This window comes from Balaenoptera musculus, chromosome 11 (genome assembly GCF_009873245.2).
Source record: "Balaenoptera musculus isolate JJ_BM4_2016_0621 chromosome 11, mBalMus1.pri.v3, whole genome shotgun sequence".
In the NCBI taxonomy this organism is placed as follows: domain Eukaryota; kingdom Metazoa; phylum Chordata; class Mammalia; order Artiodactyla; family Balaenopteridae; genus Balaenoptera; species Balaenoptera musculus.
In genome coordinates, this window is record NC_045795.1 from 101,796,991 (window position 1) to 101,815,358 (window position 18,368).

The window sequence follows — 18,368 nt, forward strand, 5'->3', positions numbered from 1 at the left end:
CATAGCTGTCTCGCTCTTCTGGCCCGTCACTGTCCCTGGGACCAGCCCTTTCCCCCCGTCCCGTTGTCAGGGCTGCTTGTGCCCCCGAGGGTCGCTGCAGGGGAAGGATGGGGGGAGGCGGAGGCAGTGACTCGGGGGCTGAGGGGCCTGTGCTCCACAGTTCGCGTTCCCCTTCTAGGGTGCCACTGCCGTCCGTCCCACCCCAGGTAAACCCGAGACCCTTCCTTGGCCTTGCCCCGACCCTGCGGTCCACTGCACCCTCCCTGGCAAGCCTTGCAAGGTCCTGAACACGCTGGCTCCTGCAGCCCCATGTGTGTCCCGCCAGCCTGAGCTTTCCCATCCCTTGTGCACACAGTGGACCGCGACCTCCGCTGTTCAGCCTCCACACACGCAGCGCCCTGAGCCGGGAAGGGCCCTCACCCGCCACCCGCTGCTCCTCCTGGGGTCCTGGCAGAGGGTGCGTGCCTCCCAGGGCGCTGGGGCTCGGGCTCTGCTCGCCGGCCTGTGGCGCCTGATGCACCCCCGTGACTGTCCTGACGCCAGCGTCGTCATTGTCCGTGTCCCCCCGCGTCCCTGGCCCTGACCTGGGTGTGTCATATAGTTGGCTTCGTTCACGGGATGAAGTGACCAGCCTGGGGGAGGGGTTGCAGGGGGGCTCCTGGGGGAGGACGGACCTTCCACGGGCGGCTGCTTTGGGGTCTACATTGTGGTCCCCGTGCAGCCCAGCTGCCCCGTCCATGGTTTGGTGAATAAGACTTTTCAGGTCCAGAGAAAATCTCGAGAGAGATTAAAACCGGTGAGGTTTTAAAATCACCATTCTTTTTTAAAAAACAAAACTCTGTAGTAAGTTATCTTATTAGCTATGTAGCTATGTTTAAAGCCTCAGTAAGGGAGCTGGTCAGGCCGAATCCTTAGGCTCCGGCCTGTGGACGCCATGTCCCTTGGGGGCCCCGGAGGGGACTGAGCCGTCAGGCCGCTGCTGCAGGGCCCCGGCTGGACCGTTTTACTGTTGGGAACGTGAGGTCAGGCCAGGGAAAGTCACCCCTTTGGGGGACTTGGGCCTGTGGCTGCGGCTCTGTGCCCTCGGCACCAGTGAAACAGGACGAGCCCTGGCACCTGCGGGGCAGGCAGGCAGGCGTCCACCACGAGGCAGGCGTCCACCACGAGGCAGGCGGCCGGCGGGGGCCCAGGGCACTGCAGATGGCTGGCCCTGAGCTCAGCGATGGAGGCCACGCGGGAATGCGTTCTCTTCTGATTTTATCTAAGAAAAGCCAGAAATCCGGGTGAGTGAACACTCCCGGTACCTAGTTCTCACTTGAGAAAGAAAAAGAAGATGGTGGCCACTGCTCTGTGTAGACCAAACAGAGCCACGTGGGCTGGACTCAGGCCCTCCGCCTCAGGTGTGCACCTTGCCCGTGGGTGGACTTCCAGAGCCAGGGCTGTGGGCGGCGGGAGGGGAGGGGGGTGGCCGGGTCTCTCCTCCTGGGCCCCAGTTTCCTCTGTGTCTGACGGGGGGCTTGGCTTGGTAGTCAGGATTCCAGACAGGCCACAGGTCACAACCAGCCGGGGCTCTTTTTGAAGTCCCGTTTCAGGGGCCGCACTGCTGGCTGACCCTTTGAATTCTCGGGATCTCCAGACTTGGGTGGGAGTCGGCTGCCGAGTCTCCCAGGGGAGTCTAGGGACCAGCCCGGTTTGGGGGCCACATGCCCCAGGCCCTCTGCAGTTAACTCGTGTCTGTCACCTGGGCACCACCTCGCGAGGGAGGGGTGTCAGTGTCCGGCCAGAGGGTCTTTGTCCCTTTTGAGCCCAAAAGTTAGGGGCGGGGAGGTAGAAAAGCTTCCAGCTTTCCTTTAAAAACCTATTTCTAGACAATTCTGAGTCATGTTTGCGTGGATTTTCTGCATTGAAATTGTCACTTTGGGTGTGTTTTGGGTCTCTGTGGCTCCGTATCCCGCCATCCCCAACCAGGATCTGAAACCTTACCTGAGGGTTGGGTCGAGCCAGCCCGGCTGAGACAGTTTGTTGTAAGTTGGTGCCCACCCGGGCCCAGGTCCCGCTCCCACAGACCTTGCGGTCCACATGGCAGACCGAGCAGCCCTCAGGAGTCTGGGTTTCTTTAAAAAGGCTTCCCTGGCTTGGTAGGGGTAGTTCAGAGTGTGTGCACCTGCTGTGTGCCAGGTGCTGATCTGGGGCCTAGATCTCACGGGACAGACATTCCCACAGATGGTGGCGAGGCGGTGGCATACCACTGTAGAGAGATGCAGCAGGGGAAGACTGGGGGAGGGCCGGGGTCCTCGCTGAGGCTCGGGCAGCCTTTGAGCAGAGACCTGAAGGAGGTGAGGGCGTGAGCCAGGTGGACGTCTGGGAAAAGACCCCGGCAGAGGGAAAGCACGTGCAAAGGCCCTGCGGTTGGAGTGTGTCAGGAATGTGGAGGAACAGCCAGCAGGGTGGGGGTGGGATGGCCAAGGGGGCATGGAGGAGGGGTAGCAGGGGGACAGCCGGTCCTGCAGAGCCTTCCGGGTCACTGTGAGGACTTGGCTCTAAGCCCCATGAGGGACAGCAGAGGAGGGACCTGGTCCGAGTTGTGTTTTAACAGATCCCAGCTGCTGAATGGAGGGGTGAGAGGGGCCGGATGAGCCTGCTGGAGAGGCTGTGGCCATAATGCAGGGAAGAGGTGAGGCCTGCGCAGACCGGGCTAGTGGGGGGTAGGCCAAGCAGTCAGGTGCCGGCTCTGTTTTGAAGGTGGAGCGGCCTGATTTGCTGACAGACGGGGAGTTGGGTGTGAGAAAAAGAGAATTGCCAAGAGCGGCCGTCAGATTATTGGCCTGAGCAGCTGGAAGGATGGAGTTGCTATCGGCCGAGATGGGGCGGCTCCAGGGGTGGGTGGGGGCCACGCAGGAGCTCAGTGGAGCCTGTGTTCCAGGGGTCTGCTGGGCAGCAAAGAGGGTGCGCCTGGGGCTGGACACGCGTTTATTCGGTTGCTTTGTGATCACCGTAGGGCCTCATTAAAGCAAGTTTAGGAACTGGGTAAAAGCAGGAAGTCTCCTGACTCTCCTGAGCCTGCCAAGCCCTCGGGCCGCCTCCAGATTGTCCAGAAAGCTCGTCACCTCGCGCATTTTGGATATGGTGCTCCTCGTTAAGCAGCCAGAAGTGACCTTGGATGTTTAGGTGGGTGTTAAGGTGGATGTGGCTCCAGCCTCCCGCAGCCCCTCTGTCTGAGGCCTCGCGGTGTCTGGAGGCCCTGAGTGCTCCCCGTGGGCTCGCCCGCTCTGCCCCTCCCTCCACCCTCCCCAGGCTTCCACCCAGCCCTGCAGGCTGAGACGCACCCGCTCCTGCTCGCCGCCCCTCCTGAGGTCCTTCTAGGTCACACTGACCCAACCCGCCCACCAGGGGAGGTGCCTAGCATTGCCCGGCCTCAGTCTAGGGGGTCCCCAGCTCCTCCTCCCTGGGAGGGAAGGGCTTAGGGGTGTCCGCCGGCATCCGTAAGTCCCTTCGGTTGCCAGCTAGGTATCCGTCTTCACTGAGGACCACTTACCAGCTGTGGTCCAGGCTGCGAGGCTCTAGTCGTCCCTGGAGATGCTGCCTCCACCCAGACCAGGGAGGAGGGTGGGTGACCGGCATAGGTGCGGCCTCCGCGGTCCCCGGGGAAGCCCTCTGCCCCCTTCTTGCGGGCACACCAGCTCTCTGTCCCTTTGCACACTCACTTCTCCCTTCACAACCGCCCTGTGTCCTCGTGTGCTGCTCCTCGGGGCCAGGCACGTGTCAGAGTGGGAAAGACCGGGAGGATGGCCTGCGCTTGCATCCTGACTCTGCTCCAAGCTCTGCGTCCGTGGGCGAGTCCTGAGCCCTGAGTCTGCATTTCCCGTCGGCGGAGGGGGCAGGGCCGTGCCTTCCCCACGGGGTCACGGCGGGGATTAAATGCATGGACTTAGCTTGTGCCAGGGCTCCCACGTGGCACGCTGGGTGAGTGTATGTGGGTGACGACCCACCCCAAGCCACAGCAGTCCCTGTAGACTGGTTTTCCAGACCCTGATGGAACGCCTGCACTACGCCGAGGCAGCCCTTCCCCAGTAGCTGAACTGCTGAACGCCTCACCTCCCGAAGCCTCCGGGCTGCCTTCATGCGGCCTGTGGCCCCGCAGACCTGCCTGCCCTTGTTGCCCCAGGATGGAGGACACGGCCACCAGTTCCTTGCCCCCCCTCCCCTCCCCTCCCCTCCAGACCCTGCCCTGGTCTGCCTGCGTTCCTCCCCCAGAACCTAGTGCAGAGCAAGACCGTCCGCTCCCCCTTCTGGGCGACACACCTCTGTGAACCTGGCCTAGGCAGCAGAGTCACAGGAGCCCAGGGGGAGCTTGCGAGGGCCGGGCGTCAGTTGTCTCTGGCCTGGACTCCTTTTCTGGAAATCAGAAACCTTGAACAGAGCGTGGTGGAGGCCACGAGGCCTGGAGGTGTGAGGGCGTGTGCGTTTGGGAGGCTGTCTTGCTCGGGCCTGTGCGTACCGCCGGGAGTCTGGAGGGAGGCTCTGGCGTGGGCGTCTAATGACGGGCAGGCCTGCAGATCACTCTTCCTCTGTGTGGGGCCGGCCCCCTCGGAAGAGGGTGGCTTTTCCGTGTGATGTGACCCCAGCTGGCACCACGCAGCCCGGGCTGGCTTATCTCATGACCATGCACGACCCCGAGACCCCCAGGCCCTGAACCCCAGCCCTGCCCCCAGCACGTCAACTGCACACGCTTCCTCTGGGCTGCCAGCTGGCAGGTGCACCCACCTGGGATCAGGTCCCCTGCATGGGTGACCTTGGCCCAGTGACTCAGCTCCACCAGCCCCACGTTCCTCATCTACAGAAGGGACAGTGGCCTAGCACCCCCCCCCGCCCCCCGCCTCGGTCCCCAGGGATGGTGGTTGGGTTACAGGCCACATAGGTTAAACACCCAACACAGCTCCTGTACCCAGAAGGTTTACAGAGGAGAGTTGCTGCTGTATACCCCAAACCCGTGTGTGTGTGTGGGGGGGGGGGGGGGTGTGTGTGTGTGTGTGTGTGTGTGTTTCGCTCAGAAGTCATAGAAGCACAGGGTGTACGTCTGTCTGCTCTGAGGCCAGGCTGCCGGGGTTCTGATTTCACTCGTGAGCTGTGTGACCTCAGGATGGGCCCAACCTCTCTGTGCCTGTGGGGTGTGTTGGGCGGTCAAGAGGACTAAGTGAGCTGCACGTACAGCTTAGAACACCACTGACTACGCAGATATTAGTATTATTTCTGTCATCAGCGTTGGGGGTGAGCAGCGGGTCCCTGCTTCTGCCCCGAGCCTCCTCTGACTAACATCTTTCTTAAGAAAAGTCATTCATGACCTCACAGGCCATAATTAGACATCCGTGGCCCAAGAGGCCGAGGGCCCCCTGCCCTGACTCTCCCCAGCTAGAGTCAGGATGTGGCGTCTCGGCTGTGGGGCCTGGGCCCCTTTCTAGGACCCTCCTGCCTTCCCCTGGGAGCCCGTCACCCGCATTCGTGGCTCAGTGCCGCAGGGGCGTGTCCGCAGAAGGAGGGGCCCTATAGCAGGCAGGGTAGGTGACCCGCCTCTAACTGCTGGGACATGCAGGCAAGGCCTTCTCAGTCGGAGAATAACTGGAGACAGCAATCAGAAAGCGCTTTTATGAGCCGAGCAACTTTTAAGGACTTTTCATGTACCGACTCTGTAAAGCCTCACAGCAGGCATGTGAAGTTGGCTCTCTAATCGCCCCCATTTTACAGGAAAGGAAACCGAGGCACGGAAGGATTCCTGCCTGTGGTCACACAGCTGGTGAGCAGTGGAGCCAGAATTCCAGCCCAGACGTCTGGCTCGGAGGCGGCGGCCAGGAGCCCGTCCAGCCCCTCGCTTGGCAGAGAGGAGGCGGGGAGGCTTCAGATGCGTCCTCTGTTCTTGTGTGGTTTCCGTCATCCCAGGGCTGTCGGAAGCTCCGGGCGCTGTGATCCAGCCATTTCCCCACGTAAACATAACACAGACCAGCCTTTAGTGCAAGAAGGATGTTTGGAAAACGGGAGAAGAGGAGGAGGAGTCTGGGGTAACTCGGCGACGCAGAGCTTGGAGTCCCCAGGCCGGTGTGGGTAGGGCTGGGCCCCTAGGGCCAGTGTGGACGCCTCTGTGTGCAGCTCCCCCTGCTCTCCAGCACCCGCCACTCGGCAGCTCCCCCGCGCACACACACAGCCCCCTCCCGCTCTGTAGCCTCGGGGCCCCGTTGTGCATGTGCGGAGCTTGGCCCCTCGGGAAGGAGCCAGTCTTGGGTCCCGGTCTTTGCCGGAGGCTGAGGCTTTCAGGGACTCAGCCCTCACAGAGCAGGACTCCCAGTGGGGTGGTTGGACCCCATACACACTCGCCCAGGTGATCTCCACGGTGACCGGGAGCGCGGGAGCGGGGGCCGCAGCAGGCAGGGGTGGCCTTGTAGAGGAGGTGGGACTTGAACTGATACCTGGGTGTGGCCTCAGAGGCCAAGAAATGCAAGTGAAGGGCAGTGGGGTGCAGATGGATGGCGGCTTCAGCCGCACCTCTGACAGGTGTCTGACCTGCCGCAGCTTGCACACCTCCAGTGACAGGGAGCTCATCACCTCCAGAGCAGCCCTGACCACATGAGAGCATTTTGTCTCGAGCAGGGCGATGCCGGTCATAGTTCTGTCTGCAGCAGGATCTGCTCTGTTCTCTGCCTGTCAACCCGTCAGAGGCTTGACCGCAGGCCTCATATCCCCTCTGGCCGCTGTTCTCCTGGCTACGCGGTCTCAGCCCTTGGTGGGAGGTCGCCTCGTGCTGTAATTGGGGTTGGCAGACGGGGCCCCTCTCGCCCCCAGCTGGCGTCCATCGTGGTCGTGTGGTGCGCCGTGCTGGCAGATGTGCAGAAGGGAGTCTGTGATGGATTAGCGATGTCTGCCCTGGGCTGGCGGGAGAAGGTGGGAGCAAAAGCGCCCAGGCTTAAGAACCCGTCTGGGGCTCAGACGGTCTTCCGCTATGATCCGATACCTGTAATGGACGGTAGGGCTGGGTCTGCTTCTGGCTTTTTACTCGTCCTTGTTAGTGACTGGCTTCTCGGTTTGTATTAAACTCATGTCAGCCAAAAAGGTCCCCCAGTCTTTTTCATGAGAACAGCCATGAAGCTAAACCTTCCCCCTTCTTGACATTGTTTCCAGTATATTGATATATAATTAATTTAAATCAATCCCTTGTTGACAGGCATTTAGATTATTTCCAAGTTTTTATAATTAGAAACAACACTGCGGTGGAATTCCTTGTACTCACCTCTTTGCGTATCGGTCTTATTTCCTTCGCGTGAGTCTCCAGAAGAGGGATTGCTGGATCAGGAGCATCTTCTCAGAGTGCTGGCACCAGCCTGAACTGTCATGGAACGTCCCAGAAACTCTAAACTGTCAGGGAATGGCAGGGACTTGGGACGGTGCCCGCCCATTCCTAGATTTGCACATGGCCCGGGAGTCTGTGCGTGATCACAAATTCCAGTGGGCAGCTGAGGACCGACTCGGGGGTGTCCGGTCCTGGCTGATGGGCACAGGCTTTGGGAGAAGCTTCCCCAAGAGAGAAAGGACCTGGGTGGCGAGAGGTGGAGCTGCCGTCCGTCGAGCGCGGTGGTGAGGAAGAGGCGTGCAGGGCGGGCTGGGGGCTGGGCCAGAGATCTGTGTCCCTGGGGCTGCCTACAGCGGGCATCCTGCTGTGGGGTGCCTGTTCTGCTCAGGGGACGGTCCCTTCTCCCCCAGGAAGGAGCTGGGGGCAGAGGCGAGTGCTAACCAGGACAGACGGGCTTCGAGCCCTGAGCTCCAGGGTGTGGGTAAACGTCTCCACGGGTTCAGGTCAGGCATCTGCAGGACTGAAGGTCAACGACCAGGTCTAGCTGCCGCCCTGAAAGGTTTAGAGCGGCGTGTCCTGAGCGCATCTGCTGCTGCCCGTGCTTGTCGGCACCGGGCGTTTTCACGCCAGACGTTGTCCTTGCGTTCGCCAGGGCTTTGGCTCTGGTTCAGGAGACTCTCTCGGTGTCTAATACTGTGTCGCTGCTGTTTGGGGCCATGAAGGAGTGATGTCCTCTGGCTCAAGACGGGTTCTTACGCTGCGTGCTCTGCTCGCTTTTGCGCCCTTATCCCTTGGAGGACAGTGAGTCACGCTGGCTGCCATAGGATGGCCTGGCCGTTTCTTATCGGGATGGTCTGAGGCTTTGATTTGGGGGTGTGCAAGGGCTGCCACGTTGCACAACTCAAGGGACCCCATTCACGTAGATTCGGCAGGACTTGGGGACAGATGGAATGGGGTGAGGGTGGGAGTTTGGCCGTAGGGGAGGGACTAACTTGGTGACTCAGCTCAGGACTCTGGCTCCGTCACTGCGTGGTGATGGGCGACCGTCACCGTCACCGGTTAGGTTTGGGGCAGGTGGGATGTGCCGGCGGGGGGTGATGTAAGAAGCCGCGTTCCGGGACCGGCAGGTGGCTGGCCTGGGAAGTGCCTGCACTCACTCGGCAGGTGTCACTGGGCCCTGTCAGTCTGTCTGGCACGTGTGTCGGCACTCGGGGAGCATCAGGCAGCAACGCAGAGAAATGACCCTTGACCTCACAGGGCTCGGGTACTGATGTGGGGGGCAGACGGCAAAGGAAAGACAGCAAGAGTGCATCACACTCTACAGCGTGCTGGTGGGCAGGCCGCTGAGTGTGGGACTAGGGCTGCTGGGGAGAGGGCGGCGTGGCTTTAACTCGGGCGAGTAGTGGGGGCCTCAGTGGAAAGTGGCACTGAGTAAAGACCCAAGGGAGGTGAAGGTGTGGTGCGTGCTGAGATCCAGGGAACAGCGTTCCAGGCAGACGGAACAGCCAGGGCAAAGGCCCTGAGGCCTGCCTGGCCCCTTGGAGAAGAGAGGAAGGAAGCCGGTGAGGCTGGAATAGAATGAGCGAGGGGAAGAGGGGCCAAAGTGCAGTCAGCCGAGGTCAGGCCTGAAGGGCATTGCAAGAAGGACGGTGTCTTCCCAGCGTGACGGGGAGCAGGGAGGCACTCGACGTGGCTCCCGTTTGGTCAGGATTGCTCTGACTGCCGTGGGGAGAAGAGAGGCGGGGGCATGAGTGATAATCCAGGGAGCCGCGGTGGCGCTGGCCTGGAACACCTGCTGACCAGTGGGCAGGTAGGGGTGTTTCGAAGGTCGGGCTCACAGGGGAGAGGAGGCTGCAGGTGACTGTCAACCCCTTCTCTTGGCCTTAAAGGAGGCCCGGCCCTCTCCGCCAGGCACCTTCTGGAACCTGCTGGCTCGAGACGGTCGGGAGCCAGGTCATGGGCAGAGCAGGAACCCCGGGCTGGCACAGCCCCAGAAAGCCCCTGCCTTCCCCCAAGCACCTCCATCCCCATCCGATCCCGAGTACACCCCGCCTGCTGGGGCCCAGCCTCCACACGGAGGGGCTCCGCACAGATGTCCTGTCCCTGAGCTCAGCCGGGCGGCCAGGCCTGGCCCCTCCGCAGGGCAGAGCGCGGCCGTGGGTCCGGGGCAGTCCCCTGCCTGCCCTTCCTCAGCTCCCTCTGCCCCAGACTGGCCCGGCCCCGCCCACTGTGGGGGGATAGGGGAAAGGCCTTTCACCTGTTGACACCTGGCCTTTCACCTGTTGACACCTGTTCACGTCGCTCCGAGATCAGGTGAGCGCAGGCCGGGTAGGGGTAAGGGGCCGAACCCCTTCCCCGTGAGGGTGGACACCCCCTTTGTCGGGGGGCGTCGGGCGCTGGGGGAGAGTCCAGGCCCCCGGCAGGAGTGGCCCGTGAGGCACGGAGGGACTTCCCGCTGGGACCTGCACGGACCCCGCCCCGTCTCCGTGGCCTCTGCAGACTCAGGGCTCAGAGACTGTTTAAAATCCTGGCGAGCTGAGCCCCGGCTGCTTCTCTGCTGTCACCCTCTTGCTGGGAAAGACAGAAGAGGCTCTGACAGAAGTGCTTCCAGTGGGGGTGCAGGTGGAGATGGTCCTGGGGAGGCGCGGCGCAGGTGGGGGCTCGGGTCGGCCGCGGGCACCTCCGGGGCATGCATCGCCTCCGGGGCCCGTGGGCTCCTTCACTCTCCCCTCCAGCTGTCCGTCCCGGGCTGTGGGCTTTATCAGGAGAACGGGAGAGTTTGCCATGCTGCCCGTCCCTGCCCCCGTCCACCAGCCCACGCAGGCCCCCGAGGCCCCGAGGAAGCTGCTGCCGGGTGACCACGAACGGCAGGAGGGTCTCGAGCGGTGGTGGGCCTGAGGCGCCGAGAGCGGCCCACCTGGGTCACGGACAGGGGCCAGGCCTTGCGATGAGCCTGAGCCCTTGACTCAAAGCCGCATCGAGGCCAGGCACCCAGGACTCTTCCCCGCGGAGGACCCTCGTCACACCCCAGCCCCTGGGCGCCGGCTGGGGTGTCCTCTGCTGCAGGAGACCCGCTGTGTGTCCCCGCGGGCCAGAGCAGAGGGCCTGCACTCTTCTTAGACGGCCCGCCGGGCGGCACGTGCTGGGCTTTACAGCCAGGTGGGCTGGGATGTGCTGGCTCCAGGGCCTCCGTGCCCACGCCCCCGCCCCAGGAGGCATGTTACACGCTGGGCAGGGGGCTCTGCCGGCCCTGGGACCCGTGGGGACAGTGGGAGCGGAGCTGGGCAGGTGGGCCGGTCACAGAGGCTGCTGAGTGCAGGGCGTTCCCACTGCTCTGAAGGCGGGACTCTGGAGGACAGACTGCAGCTCACGGGTCTGTGGGCCCTTGCCTCTGCTGGGCCACTTCCAGAGGGACCCTTCCCTGGCCCCAGGGATCGATGGACCGGGGAGTGGCAGGGCGCCTCGGGAGAGGTCGCCAGAAGCTGCCAGAAACTCGGTTGCACGTCTCCCCCTTCTCTCTGTGTCCCGAGTCTTCTAAGGTCATGAGTTTGGGATGAGTAAGCCACCCCTCTGTCCCCCCACCGGGCACTTGGAAGGTTGAGGGATCTGCACAGGCCCGGGACAAGGGCGGTGGGGTGGAGGGGAGCCCCCGGTGTTGGGCTTTAATCCCGACTCACCTACGTTCTACCTGTGCAACCTCGGACAAGGCCTGCGCTGTGTGGGCCTCAGTCTCCTCACCTGGAAAAGGGGTAATAATCCGTCCTCTGGAGGGAGACTGGCTTTAAGATGTAGAGAAAATGTACACACAGCTCTGTGTTTGTCTCCAAGCTGGCTGTAACCAGCAGCACAGATGGGGCGGCTTGGACAGCAGGTGTTGATGCCTCAGGATGGGGGGCTGCGGGCCGAGATAAGGTGTGGGCAGCGTGGCTCCTCCTGAGGCTCCTCCTCTTCTCCCTGCATCCTCACAGGGTCGGCCGTGTGTGCGTGTGTGTGTGTGTGTGTGTGTGTGTGTGTCCTAATCTCGCCTTCGAGGACACCAGTCAGTTTGATTAGGACCCTCATGACCTCATTTTAACTCAGTTACCTCCTTAAAGACAGTCTCCAAACGCAGACACATTCTGAGGTGCTGGCTGTTAGGGCTTGAAGTATGCACATGTTGGTGGGGAGGGACCAGTTCAGCCCATAACAAACACCAGCACAATGCCTGACTCCCCCGTAGGTATGCAGTGAAAAGCTATTTTGTTAATTACTGTTTAAAAAAAAAAATGAGTGGTTTACTTAAATCAGGCAGTGGGAGTGCGGGAGTGGAGGGGACGGGACCCGCTGTCCGTCAGTGAATGTCACTAGGCACCTGCTCTGGGCCGGGCCCGCTCGAGGTCCTGGGCTCATCAGTGGACCCACGGGGCCGACCTTCCCGTGGGAGACGCACAGTGAACAGGGTCCTTCAGGGAGGGGTGCTGGCTGTGAGGAGGGGCGAGCTGTACAGAGAAAGCGGAATCACCGCAAGGGGAGGGGAGCCTCGGGAAGGCACGGGGCAGAGGGTCACGTGGGCCCCGGCCGCCCCTGGGGACCACCCGTAGGAGGGCGGGGGGACGCCTGCGGGGCCGTGGGCTCTGGGTTCCCGCTCACCGGAGGCCCGTCCTCTCTCTGCAGCGTCGAGGGCGAGGCCCCCAGCAGCGAGACTGGCACGTCGCTGGACAGCCCCTCCGCCTACCGCCAGGGCCCCTCCGCGCCCGGCTCCGGCCTGGGCCCCGACCACTCCGAGCTCACGCCAGGGGGCGCCTATGGGCTGTATGCGGGGCCGCCCGGGCAGCAGCGCACGCGGAGGCCCAAGCTGCAGCACTCGACCTCCATCCTGCGCAAGCAGGCCGAGGAGGAGGCTATCAAGCGCTCACGGTCCCTCTCCGAGAGCTATGAGCTCTCCTCCGACCTGCAGGACAAGCAGGTAGGCGGCCGGCCACGCGGGCCACGCGGGGAGAGGCGCTGGGGGTTGGGGGAGGCCGCGGTGCCTGCGCGGCCTCGGACGACGCGGCCCTTGGCTGGGGCCGCCCAGGGCCGCGGGGGGCCCCGCGTGCTCCACAGCCGCGCCAAGGCCGGGGCCGTTCCCCGCGGACGTGGCCTCTGCCTCAGCCCCAGCCCGGGCTGGCTCCCCCCGACGCGCGGAGGGTTCCGAGGGAAGGAGCCGACGTGGGACGTTCCTGTCCGGCCTCGGCCTCTGCCCGGCTCACAGCCCTCCTCGCTGGGCTCCGGGGCCCACGCTGGGTGTCAGGACCTGGTGCCGCCAGTGCGCGTGGGTTCCGTGGCGGCCACGGAGGTCCTGGGGTCCAGGAGAGAGCTGAACCTTGGGAGGTCTGCAGGAGGGGCCCTCGGGGAGGGGGAGGTCAGCTCACCACAGAAAGAGCACGTGCTCTGAACCGAACAGCGAGCCCGTCCCCAGCCAGCGAGGCCAGGCTGTTCATTCCACCCCTCAGTTTACAGCCCCGTGTCCTGGGGGAAATCGCCTCCTTGCAGGTTGCCCTTCCTCCCCGGGGCCTTGGCCCAGACCCACTGTGGGGCTGGCACGTGTGTACAGAGCGACGGGCATGCGTGGCCTGCCCGCTTGGCCTCTTAGGTTGATGGGAGAGAGGGGAGGGGTCCCGGTTGGGTGGCAGGTGGGGGGGGCAGAGGGAGTGCGAGCTCATGAGGGGACAGGGGCTTCTCACTCGCAGCCCCTCAGAGTGCAGGCACGTAGTAGGCACTTTACTCAGAATTCCTGTGCGAAGCTCTGGCAGAAAGCCCCAGGCTTCAGGAGCACCCCCAGGCTGCCAGAAGCAGCGGGGCCGGCCTGCCTGTCGCTCTCCCCAGCTCCTGTGCCCTGAGCTGTGGGCAGTCTCCTTGTGAGCCCGGGCGGCTGCCTTTGCCCCGGCCTGGCTGCAGGACCTGCCCGGCAGCCCCTCAGACACCAGGCTGCAGAAGTCACCTTGCCCGCTCACCTCCCACGCCTACCCTGGCCTGGACCCTCTGTTTGCTCCCCAGTCTAACTGTTTGTCTCTTACAGAGCGGAGGTCTGGGCCTGGTGTAGCCCCAGACTTCTGCGGGGAGCGGTGCGGTGTGGGTACTGCCCCGGGCGGGTCTTCCGCCGACACAGTCCCTACCGGCCCCCGGGGTCTCCCTGTTCTTGGTGCTGCCCTGTGACCTTGGACAGCCCTGCCTACCTGCCCTGGTCTGTATCTGTCTGCCTGTGAGTTGGGACTGATGCGGGGGTGGGGCCCGCAAGTGGCCAGAGCCTGAAGCAGATGATCCCCGTCAGGCAAATATTTGGGAGCATACAGACCCCTGGCCTCGTGGCGCTTGGCCTCGTGGCCAGGCCCACGGCAGGGGCCTCTGTTCCATTTATCAGTTTCACCCATATCCAAAGTGGATCAAAAACAGTTTATAGTAACAAACGTCTGCAGCAGGACCGTTAAAATAGAAGTGGGAAAGGTTAAAACTTCAGAGAGGCCTGTGGAGGTGAATCATATGCTTCCTGCAGCCTTGATGTGGCCACAGCTGTTCATTTTCATCCCTCGCACATTAGCCTGCTGCCCACCGTGTGCCAGACCCCGTGCTGGGCGCCGGGGAGTCACCAGGGGACAGGGTGCGGCCCCAGCCCTCAAGCAGACGCTGTGGTCCAGAGACAGGTTAACAGTTGAGACACAGGTTAATTCCAGAGCGTGATACAAACTCCGGGGATGACGAAAGAGGGGCGAGAAGCCGAGCACCTGTGGGAGGAGACAGCTTGGATGAGGTGTGGGGGACCTCTCCGAGGTGGTATCAGAGCTGGGTGTTTGAGGACGGGGTCTTCCAGGAAGAGGTAACAGCGGGCACGAAGGCCAGAGGCAGAACCACTTGGCGGAAAGGATGGCCGGGAAGAGGGGAGGGGTGGGGAGGTGATGCTGAGGGCCACCGCGCATTCGACTCTCTGCTGAGCCTCCTGGCAGTCAAGGTGAAAATAGGAACAGGACAGATTACACAGGAATTTCCAAATGAGGGTAGGGTGCCCGGTTCCATGAGAGGGTAGAGTCTGGGTGGCGCAAAGCCCCATTTTAGTGGAAGGAGCCCAGTGCAAGGTCATGCAGTGTCCGCTGGCCCTCAGCCTCCGCACCTCCTGGCAGTTTCCTGTCTGAGCGGGAGGCCTGAGTTGGCAAGGGTGGCAGTTCTGCTTTGTGGGAGGGTGAGCCTCTCAGCTCCTCGTCCCGTCACTTGTCAGAGCCTCTGTCCCCCTCTGCAGGGGGCGGGGGGCTCCTGGGGTCCCTCTGCAGACCAGACGCTGTGTCAGGTGAGGGTGGTGCCCAGCAGGCGAGCACAGACGGGTTGGGGTCCCTGCCCTGCACCCCCAGTTAGCGTTCAGATTGGGCCTTGGGTCGGTTCTGGCCCGGAAGGAAGAATGAATGACCACGGTGGGCCCGGGAGCTGAGTAAGAGCGGGCCTGGGTCTGTGTGTCCCCCGGGGGAGGCCGGTAGGAGGGGCTGAGGGGGCTTTGACAGCGCAGCACAGAGCCCACGTCCGCCTTCCCGAAGTCTCTCCTGTCCCCACCCAGATTTGGGGGACGGTCTCAGGCCAGGAGTGTCGCTCCAGGGTTCGCGAGATCCAGAGTCAGAAAGAGAGAAGGGGCCGTGAAGCGCACTCTGACCTGTGCGGTGCCCCTCCTCCTTCCCACCCGAGGGGCCCGGAACCCAGGCCTTGGAGGGCAGAGAGGAGAGGGCTTCCCAGAGCTCAGCCGTGGGCCCTTTGTCGGCGCCGTGGGCTTTCAGAGCTCCACTCCAAACCCAGAAAACAGACGCTGCTCACAGATGCGGAAGTGAGGTCATCGCTTTGGATGCCGTTCAGTAACTTCAGGGCGAGAGGAAAAACAGACCCGCCCTGGCTGACTCCAGGTCCGGGCTTTGAAAAGTCATTTTCGTCCTCACCCCGCCCCCCAACTCCTCTCGTGCGAGGGGCCGCTCGGCCCCGCCTGCGGCTCCCCCTCCTGTGGGCCCCGGAGAGCTGCACGTCTGTGTCTGGGGGGAGCTGGCATCCCTCAGGGAGACCAGGACCCACCCTGAGTCCTGAGTGAGGCTGGGAGCCCCCCTCCCCCTTCCCGTCCACCCTCAGGCGGCTCTGAGCAGCCTCTGCCCCACTCAGCCACGGCCTGGGGTTTGCTCAGTGACGCGTGTGCCTCTGTCCTGGATGGACTTGGCCTCTTGAGGGTGGGGACCTTGTCCCCACGTGGGCGTGGCGCCTGCATGGAGCAGACAGCGGTGCTCTGCCCCCGCGGGATGTGAGCACGCCTCACTCCCAGGGACCCGAGGCCTTTCCACCCACATCAGGGGCCACTCTGCCCGGCACCCAAGGGCTTGGCTTGGCCGACCGGCCGGCTCCTTATCCTGGGCTTTCCTGGGTGCCGAAGAGCGGGCTCTGGCCTCACTCGGGAAGCAGGCACGGGGAGCGGCCCTCGGGGGCTGTCCTTAGTCCTCGGCCGGCGTGAGCCTAGGACTTCACAGGCCCTCGTGGCACACGGGAGTCCCAGCGCCCCTGCCTGCCTGCAGCCCGGCCCAATCGCCAGGCTCACAGAGCCTGCTCTGGGTCTGGAGGCCTCCAGGGGTGTGCTGGGCCTCTTCTCTGGGCCTCAGTTTCCCCATCTGTCAGGGAGGGGACTTGGGGCCCCCACAAACTGTCTACACTTCCCAGGAGTGCAGCCGAGGGTCCTGCATCTCCTCAGCCCCGTGCTGGCATGTGCCGAGGGCCTGTCTCACCTGTGCCCACCGCTGCCCTGCGAGGTCCGTCTGATGGGACTCAGCAACCGCAGGGTCCAAGGCTTCTCAGAGTCACTCCACTGCTAAAGGGAAGGGCCAGGACTAGGCCCAGGCCCTCGGGCAGTGCCGCAGGCGGAAGCAAGGCTGGAGGCCTGCGGCCAGTGCTCGGCGCCCAGGGCCTGCTCGGGCGCGGGCTTCTCTCTAGTTGTGGCGTGCGGGCTCAGTAGTTGCGGCGCGTGGGCTTCGTTGCCCTGCGGCATGTGGGATCTCAGTTCCCTGACCAGGGATCGAACCCGCGTCCCCTGCGTTGAGAGGCGGATTCTTAACCACTGGACCACCAGCGAAGCCCCTCGGGCCGGTCTCTTAACCTGCACCTGCCGCGGGCTTCCTGTCTCTGGAGGGGCTGCCTGCACCTCCCCCACCACCTCCAAGTCTCATTCAACTGCATGCCCCAGGCACACCAGGGCCAAAGGCTACTGAGGCCAGAGAACTCTGGGAAACCCCCACCCTTTAAAGGTTCTGAGAAGTCCTGCAGGGAACACTTGCTTTAGCTGGGTCTGACCCCTGGGACGCGCTGGGCCTCCTGGGCCGTGCTCACGCTCCTCTCCTTCCCCCGCAGGTGGAGATGCTAGAACGGAAGTATGGGGGCCGCCTCGTGACCCGCCACGCGGCCCGCACCATCCAGACAGCCTTCCGCCAGTACCAGATGAACAAGAACTTCGAGCGGCTGCGCAGCTCCATGTCCGAGAACCGCATGTCGCGCCGCATCGTGCTGTCCAACATGAGGATGCAGTTCTCCTTCGAGGGGCCCGAGAAGGTGCGCAGCTCCTACTTCGAGGGCAAGCAGGTCTCAGTGACCGACAAGGGTGCCCCGCTGGAGGCCCTGGTGCCGGCCGAGTGCGGAGACCTGGGCCCGCCGCCTGCCCTCCAGGCCCCTGCCCCGGCCGGCGACTTCGCGGATGCCATCACGGAGCTGGAGGACGCCTTCTCACGGCAGGTGAAGTCGCTGGCCGAGTCCATTGACGACGCGCTCAACTGCCGCAGCCTGCACGCCGAGGGGGCACCCGCGCCCGACGCGGGCCGGACCCGGGACGCCGAGCCCTCGCCGGCCCTGCACGGCGCCGAGCACCGCCAGCTGGACGAGATGACCGCCTCGTACAGCGACGTCACCCTGTACATCGACGAGGAGGAGCTGTCGCCACCCCTGCCCCCGAGGCAGGCGGGCCGCCGGCCGTCCAGCGCCGAGTCGGACCTGCGGCTGCGGCCCGGGGGTGCTGCCCAGGACTACTGGGCCCTGGCCCACAAGGACGACAAGGGGGACACGGACACCAGCTGCCGGAGCACGCCCTCGCTGGAGCCGCAGGAGCCGCGGCTGCGCGGGGAGCACCTCCCGCTGCTCACCATCGAGCCGCCCAGCGACAGCTCCGTGGACCTCAGCGACCGCTCGGACCGCAGCTCGCTGAAGAGGCAGAGCGCCTACGAGCGCGGCCTGGGCGGGCCGCAGGGCAGCCCCAAGCACGGCCCCCACGGGCCCCCCAGGGGCCTCCCCCGGGAGGAGCCGGAGCCGCGGGCCCGGGCGCCCAGGCCCCTGGACGGCCACCTGGCCATCAATGGCTCGGCCAACAGGCAGAGCAAGTCCGAGTCGGACTACTCGGATGGGGACAACGACAGCCTGAACAGCACGTCCAACTCCAACGACACCATCAACTGCAGCTCCGAGTCTTCGTCCCGCGACAGCCTGCGCGAGCAGACGCTCAGCAAGCAGACCTACCACAAGGAGACCCGCAACAGCTGGGACTCGCCCACCTTCAGCAACGACGTCATCCGCCGGCGGCACTACCGCATCGGCCTCAACCTCTTCAACAAGTGAGTCCCCGGCCGCTGGCGGCCCGGGCGGGATGAGGGGCGGCCCCGGGGTGGGGCTCGGGGGGGCGCGTGGGGTGGCGCCTGCTGCGCCGCACCGGCCCCAGCGTCCGGCCCTGGGTGGTGCGGGCACGGGGGTCTGAGCAGGGGCGGGCCGGGTGCAGGTCCGTGCCCGTGTCCGTGCAGCCTGGACTCGGGCCCGCACCCGGGAACAGGGCACTGGTAGGCCCTGCGCCCTCTGGGAGACTGTACGTTGGGTCCGTGGTGTGGCCGCCACGCCGCGTTCTGGCAGGGCGCCGTGGGGGCCGCCTTGAGAGCAGGTCTGGGGCAGGCGGCTGGTATTTAAAGCTCACTATTCTTAGCACGGCTGAAAATAGCAAGTGGAAGGGCAGGCGGGCTGAGCATTCCCTCGGAGG

At 64.0% G+C, this 18,368-nt stretch overlaps 1 protein-coding gene across 7 annotated transcripts in view; it reads left to right on the plus strand.

Annotated features, from left to right (window-relative positions):
- IQSEC1 (IQ motif and Sec7 domain ArfGEF 1) overlaps positions 1 to 18,368 on the plus strand; it is a 331,819-nt gene that overhangs the window by 278,402 nt on the left and 35,049 nt on the right. For all 7 annotated transcript variants that reach the window (XM_036868761.1, XM_036868760.1, XM_036868762.1 and 4 more), the window contains 2 exons: positions 11,990 to 12,281; positions 16,709 to 17,955. In XM_036868761.1, coding sequence (XP_036724656.1) covers positions 11,990 to 12,281; positions 16,709 to 17,955 — 1,539 coding nt within the window. The remainder of the gene's footprint in view (positions 1 to 11,989; positions 12,282 to 16,708; positions 17,956 to 18,368) is intronic.